We start from the raw sequence: 8,058 nt of genomic DNA, 5'->3' as shown, positions 1-8,058 counted from the left end.
TGCTTACTCCCCTCTCACCATCACACACTGGCACCGTCTGCAGAGAGATGGGGATACGCCGTGTGTCTATGCGTGTTGGGCGGCTGCAGCCTCCCACTTCAGAGGGGGCGCTGTGCTACCTCCCGCTCTGCTCCCCCCTGCCAGCAGGGTGCCTGGCATGGAGCTGTGGCAGCCCAGGCTCCCCCGCCATCCATAGCCCGTGCTGCAGCTCCCCGGCCTGCCAGCCACGTAGAAGAGCCTGGCTCGCCTCCCCGCTGCCCTGTGTAACCTGAGCCCTGCCCGTCGCGCCCGTCTCGCCCGCCAGCCCCAAGTGGAGCTGCCAGCCACGTAGAAGAGCCCAGCTCGCCTCCCCGCTGCCCTGTGTAAGCTGAGCCCCACCCGGGGCGCCCGCCAGCCCCAGCCCCGAGTGGAGCTGTGCGGTCCCAGCCCGTGGAGTGGGACCCAGGGCTGGCTGAGACAGGAGATGCAGGCATGGTGGTGCACACCTTGGCCGGATTGCTGAGGTTGCAGTTGCACCCGTGGACCCTGGCTAGAGCCGCCAGTGGTTCCTGAAGCTGTCTGAGTGTACATGCGTGAGGACACCAGGCTGCGTGTGCCCTGTCTCTGGCCGGGCCAGTCTGTGGGCACATGTGGGGGTGGGGATGCTTTGCGCATCAGAACACTGCTCTGTGTGCCGGCGTTAGGCCTGTGTCTGTGCGTGTGCGTGGTCCGTGCGTGCCCTGTGAGCACACGTCTGTGAGCAGGTCCGTGTGTGGGGTCTGAGCATTTCCCCTGTGTGCCGGCATTAGGCGTGTGACTGCGTGTGCATGGTCCGTGTGTGCCTGTGAGCACACGTCTGTGAGCAGGTCCGTGTGTTCACTCCCCAGACATACCTGGCGTTCTGGCCTGCGCACGGAGAGGCCTCTTACGGCCGTTTCCACGTCGAACTGATCTCGGAGGAGCCGGGAGCTGGCTTCACCATCCGCACACTCGCTGTAACCAACAGGCAACAGGTAGGCCCTGCCTCTGGGATGGTCCTGGGTCTTCCTCTGAGATCAGCCCTCAGGGCCCTGGTCCCCAGAAGAGCCCGAGTTGGCCAAGCAGGGCTCCCAGGTCAATGGAGACCCAGCTCAGAGCTGAGATTCAGGGCTAGCTACTGATCCGACCACCGAGATCAGAGACACTATCGCTGCCCTGAGAGGGTGACCCTCGCGTGGCCAGGGCCCTGGGGGACTCCAGATGGGACCCTTGGAGCAGGGCTGGGCCCTTGCCTGCCTAGAGAGCGATCACTGCCCCCCAGAGGATGGGACTGAGCGGGGAGGGTGTTGGTGAGTCCCGCCTTTCAGAACCATCCTCTGCGAAAGGCAGCCCGGCAGCCAGGCTGGAGAGAAGGCAGGGCCCACAGACAGTATCGTAACTTCCAGCTGTCCTGCTCTACTTGGCCAGGGGAGGCCTTGGCTGCGGTCCTGTGCCCAAGTCTGGGCACCCCACGCTTTGGGAAAGGGAGGGGCAAGCTGGAGAGAGGCCAGAGGAGAGCAACACACATGAGAGACGGTTGAGAAAACCTGACCGGTGGGGGAAGGTTCGAATAACTGGGCATGTTCAGGACTGGGGAAAGAAGACTGGGGGGACCTGAGAACAGTTTTCAAATGCTGCGGGCTGTTATACAGAGGATGGGGATGAATTGTTCTCCATGGCCACTGGAGGTAGGACAGGAAGTGATGGGCGTGATCTGCAGCAAGGGAGCTGTCCATTAGCTATTAGGAAAATCTTTCGGACTCTCAGGGTAGTTAAGCTCTGGAAGAGGCTCCCAAGGGAGGTTGTGGGATCCCGTCACTGGAGGGTCCTAGGCCAGGTCGGATAAACCTCTCTCAGGGATGGTCTAGGGTTACTCGGCCCTGCCTCAGCGCAGGGGGCTGGACTTGGCGGCCTCTCGAGGTCCCTTCCAGCCCCACATTTCCTGGAGTCTGGCTTGTGGCTCTGTGGTGGGCCGGAGCCAGGCTGTTCAGAGACGCAGGCTGTCACCATTGGGAAGGTCGCTCCCCCAGGTTTGCATGAGGGTCTGACACGACTTAGGCCCTGTCTCAGTCCCATAGCTCGTCCTCGGGCTGGGGCCAATGGCTGAGTTGTGGAAAGGTCTGTTGGCATGTAGCCCCCTCCCCTCTCTGGGGCTGCCCCCTTTCTGCCCATTAGCCTTCCCTGAATTCCCACCAGCCTCGCTGCGAGGGTTTCCTTTCTGCCCGAGGCTGACTCTGCTGTGGTTCCTCCCCTCCTCACCTGTCTCCTCACTAGCCCAAGAAGGCCGCGCTGGAGATCAGGTTCTGGCAAGTAGACGACTGGCCCATGCAGCAGCGGCTCCCCCCATGCCCTGCCACCATCATCAGCTTGCTGGGGGAGGTGGAGCGGAGCCAGCGGACAAGCCAGGACAGCCACATTCTCGTCACTTGCTGGTGAGTGAGGGCTCTGGGCCGGGCAGCCCTGGTGCGACAGGCTGGCTCTGCCCGGAGCGGAGTCGGCGAGCGTAGCAGGAGCTCACTCCCAAGCCCTGCAGCAGGAGGTGGCTCAACACAGCGGGCGCTTGGCACGGACTCTCCTGGGGGGAGGCTGGCGTAGACTGGGACCATCGATGGCTGTGGAGCCCTTCTGCCAGGTGCAGCTGGCAGCAACCATAACCAGGGCCGGGTTCAATACCTGGGGGTTCCTTTCCATCGATACAACACAGAACCGGCTCGAGCCCCCACGCAGTGACCTGGGACAATTACACTCCACCCCAGGCGCCTCTGAGAGGCAAAACTTCCCCACTTGCAAGCACAGAGTCTGAGTGTAGCAAAGAAACTTTTAAAGAAAGGAGGGAAGTCACCCGACATTAATTAGGGAAAATGCCACAAACAAGATTCATAAACATAAACTGTGAGCAGGACGCCCACCCACAGTGCGTGGGGCAGAGCTTCCGCCTCATGTTCTTGAGATCTACAACCAACAGTTCCCTTTCCGTGCCCCCCTCTGCTCCCTCCCCGCACCCCACTCACAGGGGTTGTCCTGGGTCAGTGAGGACCCAGGGTTCAGAGGCGCAGCTGTGTGAGTTCCCCTCCCACCCGGGGGAGAAGGCACCTGGCTTGGTCTGGCCTCTGAACACATGCTCTAGTTGGCTGCCCTGCCAGCTGCTCATTCTGCTCACCGCTGGACCAGCCACTCGGTCACCAGCTGACTGTCAGTCGCCTTCTGCCTCTCGGCTGTGACCTTGGCACATCCGTCTCTGAGTGATTGCCAGCTCTGTGCAGGCTGCCCCATCTCAAGGGATTCCAGCTCTCAGTGGTTTTAGCTCTTAGCAGGCAGGGCAGAAACACAGTTCGACCGCAACCCGTTCCAGCTCTGATTGGGCATTTAACAGAACAAAGAGGCGCCTAACGAAGCCTATTTAGATCTGTTCTTTGAACAGTGGAGGGAACAGGTTAAACCAGTCCAGGGACCTTTAGGGAGAATCCAACCCCCCTGGCTGGGACACATGTGCCCACCCTCTTACTTTCATGGGGATCTGGCATTCGAGCCCCTGGCTTAACAAGGTCCTTTCAGCTGAGGGCGACCCCCTCATTTGGTGCAGGCTGAGCACAGCCCTTCTCCCCTTTACTCATACAACAGACAACAACATGGATAACAGCATTTCACTCCCCCTGCGTTCAGTACTAAAGTGATTTGTAACCCAACACAAGCCAACGTTGATCACTTTGAGCAACTTACCTCTGTCTGCTAGTGTAACGATGCGGCCTTTGGCGGGACACTACTGAGCGTATCAATTCAGGACAAATTGCTTGGAGCAGGGCAGTTACAGCCCAAGGCTGGGGTTTCTCCACCTCTAAGGCACACCAAACAGCCAAACAGAGAGGACTTCAGTTTTACCCCACTGGCTAAGCAAAAGTCTTACATGCAATTCCTTCAGACACTCCAGTTCCCCAGTATCACCACCAGCACCACTTCGTATGGGGATGAATGATTATGAAAACCAATACCCCAGTAAAAGAAAAAAGGATCCTAAAGGACCAAGCCCCAGACCCAGGTCAATATACAAGTCAGATCTTACCCACAAATCACGCTGTTGCCAGTCCTTTAGAATCTAAAATCTAAAGGTTTATTCATAAAAAGAAAGAAATATAGATGAGAGCTAGAATTGGCTAAATGGAATCAATGACAGACAGTGATGGCAAAGTTCTTGGTTCAGGCTTGTAGCAGTGATGGAATAAACTTCAGGTTCAAATCAAGTCTCTGGAGAACACCCACAGCTGGATGGCTCATTCAGTCCTTTGTTCAGAGCTTCCGTTTGTAGCAAGGTTCCTCCAGAGGTAAGAAGCAGGACTGAAGACAAAATGGAGAAGATGCAGCTGCCTTTTATAGTCTCTTGCCATGCGGCCTAAGCTTCCTTTGTTCCAAACACAAGCTGCCGAGCACATGGCTTGAAAGCCTCAGAGTTCTGTCCATAGGCAGGTCCCTGCCTACCTGGCTGAGTCCCAAGGCGTGTCTGCCTTCTCTGAATGGGTCAGGTGTGTAGCTGATGGTCCCTAATGGGCCATTCAGCAGGCTAGGCGGAGCTGATACCAAACTATCTGGGGTGTCACCAAGAAGCACAGCACAAGTTTGAAATACAGACAGTACAGAGCCAATACTTATAACTTTAAATACAAAAATGATACCTGCACCCAGATAGCATAATCATAACCAGCAAACCATAACCTCATCTCAGACACCCTTACTTGACCTCCTTTGTACGAGATTTGGTGCCACTACAGGACCTTGGTTGCAACAATGATCTATACGGCCACGATTCATGTCAATAACATCACAGCTGGATACCTAGGAAGAGTAGGGTGTTCATGTAAATACAGTCTGGTCCTGAGGTCTCTCCCCCGCACCCACCCCCAGCCATCTGTCAGGGGAGAATTCATTCAGATCCTCCTTACAGTTGATAGACCCTTGAGCTTCCAGGTCCTCATCAGCTGGAACGGCCTCTCTAGAGCAGACCCATCTCTGCTCCCTCCCCTGGGACTCGCACCCAAACCACCCAGCACAGTGCCCAGGGCTGCCTTCTGCGAGCCCCCTGGCTGGCTGGCTGGCGGGAGCATGCGGACCGGGCACCCCTGTCCGAGATGTGGCAGCCCAGGCTGCCCCGCCCCAGCCACAGCCCGGGCTGCAGCTCCCTGGTGCACCAGCCACGTAGAACAGCCATAGGTCTGGCCACTGGCAGCCCGGTGCCATTGGGCGACTCCTGGCCTGCACCGATCTGCACTTCCCTTCTCCCCGCAGGGACGGTGCCAGCCGCTGCGGGCTCTTCTGTGCCGCCACCTTCCTGTGCGAGCAGATCCGCAGCGAGGGGCTGCTGGACATCTCGCAGGCGGTGAGAATGCTGAAGCGCCGGCGACGGCAGATGATCAAGGACGTGGTAAGTGCCCCAGCCTGGCCCAGAGAGGCCGGTGCTCCTGCTGCCAGCCCCAAGGCCAGGAGCCACAGCTCAGGCAGCCCCGGGGACTGCCCCAATTGGCCCGGGGACAGTCACACAATCAAAGGTCCTGCCGCCCCTGGCGTCCCGTGCACTGCTCTGTTGCTCCCTCCCCGGCTCCTTGGGCCCAGGCTGATTCCAGAGCTCCCAGAGAGGGAAACAAACCCCAGCCCCAGGTGCCTCGGTGTGGCGGGGGGGAGAGAGACCTGCGGCCTCTTGGGATTGTGCTTCACGTCAGAGGCTACGGTGATGGGCTCTGTTAGAGCCAAGACAGCATGGCAGGAGTGGGAGCTCCTGCAGGCTCTGGCTCGGGGAGGCTGCGGCTGGGGACCGGGCTCCTGATGGAGGCTGGGTTTCTGACCCTAGATCTGGCAGGGGGGGACACACCTGAGCATGGGTCACTCAGGAGCTGCGAGACCCGCAGCCCGCCCTGCACGCCAAGAGGTGAGAGCAGGGGTATGTGCGGGTGGGTCTGGGCCTGTCACCTGGGGTGCTGACGTGCAGCCGTCTCTCCCCAGGAGCAGTACACGTTCTGCTATGAGTTAGCCCTGAGCTACCTGGACTCATTCAAAATCTATGGGAATTTCAAATAGAGGCGAGCGAGGGACCTTCTCGAGTCGGGACCTTCTCGAGTCGCAACCTTCTGCTGCTGCTGCTGCTTCTCGTGGCACCTCTGTGCTGCTCTGTGCCCGGGCAGAAGCCCGTGTCCTGGGGAGCGAGCCTGGGCCATGGAAACTGGCAGAGACGAGAAGGGCCCTGGTGGTGCCGGCTGGGACGCTCTGGACTCCTGACACGCCGTACCCTGGAGCCCATGCAGCTGGCTGAAGCAGACGGTTTCCTCTGGGGCTCATTTCCAGGGAGTGGGTTGGATGCTCTGAATCTGTTATCCCAGACTTTGTCCAGCCAGGGACTTGGGTGGTAACTTACCTGGAGCCAGAGCGCGTGTGCATTGTGACTTCTCAGGGGTAGCCGAGGTGTCCGGGCGGAATCGGTACCACCGCTCACAGCGGGAGGGAGCCCTGGCCATGCCCACCAGGAAAACTCTCCCAAAGTCCCGGCTGTCGGCAACACGAGCACTCCACTCTGGGCTCCGCGAGCCCTGTGCTTTCCCTCTGCAGGCTGGTAATTTACACACCCTACGCTGTTACTCTCACGGGCCTGATCCCGTGTCTCCTGGACACCAGCAACACGCACCGATCTGCTGCCCTGTGGAAACGGTGCCCTCGCTTTACCAGCTTCACCTCAGTTCAACCCACATTGTGGGTGTAGCCCAGCCTGTCATCTTGTAAGCAAGGAACACGGACCAGTGCTGGGGCAGCAGCTGTTCCAAGGAAAACCCAGTCCCCCAGAGCCCTGTTTCTTGCCTTATTGTCCTTAGTTATCGATTCTGTCAAAGCTCAGACGCATTAATACGCTTCCAGGCCGTGCTAGGGACTAAGGTTGCACTTGTCTTCAGGCACTGCCCAGAGGCTGGGTGCTGCCATTTGAACAACTTGGTATAAATGGGACAAGTTTAAACATCAAAAGCAGCCGATTAAAGCTCAGTTTAAAGCTCTCTTGGGCCACGTTGCCTGGGCTTACAGGGCGAGCCCACACCCAGCTTTAGCTACATCCAGCTTGGGGTCTCGCTAAAGTGTCGCCTGAACAAGTGAACCTTCAGTTATTGCTAGGAACAAGCCAGAGAAATCCAAGTTCTGACCTGAAATCTCACCACCCGTCCTTTGTCCTTTGTCCTGTGACCCGGGGCAGGGCAGAGGCTCCCTGCAGGGTGTCAGCAAAGCTCAGAGATCTGCCTAGTGCCAGCAGGCTCTAGCCTGTCTCCGGGCCGGGAGGAGGCAGCTCTGCACTGGGCACTGACCAGCCGGTGTGCAGCTTTCAGCGCACTGGTTCTCTGCTGCTTCGCGTGGGTGCAGTGGAAGGTGTCGGTGGATAACGACTCTCCTCACTGTGTCTTGTTGCCGGGAGGGTCAGCTCCTTCCCTGGGCTGTGGGTCAGAATTCGCCCAGACCAGCACCTGGCACCCCCCTTTTCAGCAGTGTCTTTTAATGCTCCAAAGTTCCACCCTGGTTCGGTGCTGAGATTCTTCGATGCTCAGTGAGCCAGAAGGTCCTTTCTAGACCCAGGTAATTGTCTTTTCCCCTCGGGTGCCGAACAATTCCTACCTCTGCTCTTGTGCACCAGTCGCTGCGCGAGACACCAAACACAGATCCCCTCTAGTTCCTACCCCAATTACATCCAGTACCTTTAATTTCACACTCCCCGGGAAGCACACAGGACGGGGGAGGACCAAGAGCCGATCCAGAGGGAGTCCTGGAGCGCTGATTCACAAGACAGCCCGACGCAGGGGTTGAGTGAAGGGGGGGGGGCCGTTGGATTTCTTGGGGTAAGGGGGATTTGCCCCATTTGACCTTCACTTTTCTGGGTCTCACAGCAAGCTCTTGCTAGTTGGGTTAACGCCCACAGCTCCCATGCGCAGCCCTGGCCCCGCATTCGCGCACGGGAGACAACAGGGCACCCGGCCCAGGAAAAGGGGCAGTTAGCCTTGCCTGGGGCCGGCAGGGCTGCTCAGGAGCTGGCCCAAGAGAGACGGG

General features: G+C 58.6%; 1 protein-coding gene across 1 annotated transcript in view; it reads left to right on the top strand.

Moving 5' to 3' along the window:
• Positions 1–6,993, top strand: part of LOC141987915 (receptor-type tyrosine-protein phosphatase epsilon-like) — a 45,936-nt gene extending 38,943 nt beyond the window's left edge. The window contains exons 24-27 of the mRNA XM_074953751.1: positions 867–992; positions 2,272–2,429; positions 5,275–5,410; positions 5,986–6,993. Coding sequence (XP_074809852.1) covers positions 867–992; positions 2,272–2,429; positions 5,275–5,410; positions 5,986–6,060 — 495 coding nt within the window. The 3' untranslated portion in view covers positions 6,061–6,993. The remainder of the gene's footprint in view (positions 1–866; positions 993–2,271; positions 2,430–5,274; positions 5,411–5,985) is intronic.
• Positions 6,994–8,058: the final 1,065 nt, after the last annotated feature.

The sequence above is a fragment of the Natator depressus genome, chromosome 5 (assembly GCF_965152275.1).
Source record: "Natator depressus isolate rNatDep1 chromosome 5, rNatDep2.hap1, whole genome shotgun sequence".
In the NCBI taxonomy this organism is placed as follows: Eukaryota; Metazoa; Chordata; order Testudines; family Cheloniidae; genus Natator; species Natator depressus.
Note: the sequence above shows the minus strand (reverse complement) of the source record. Positions and strands in the feature narration are given on the sequence as shown.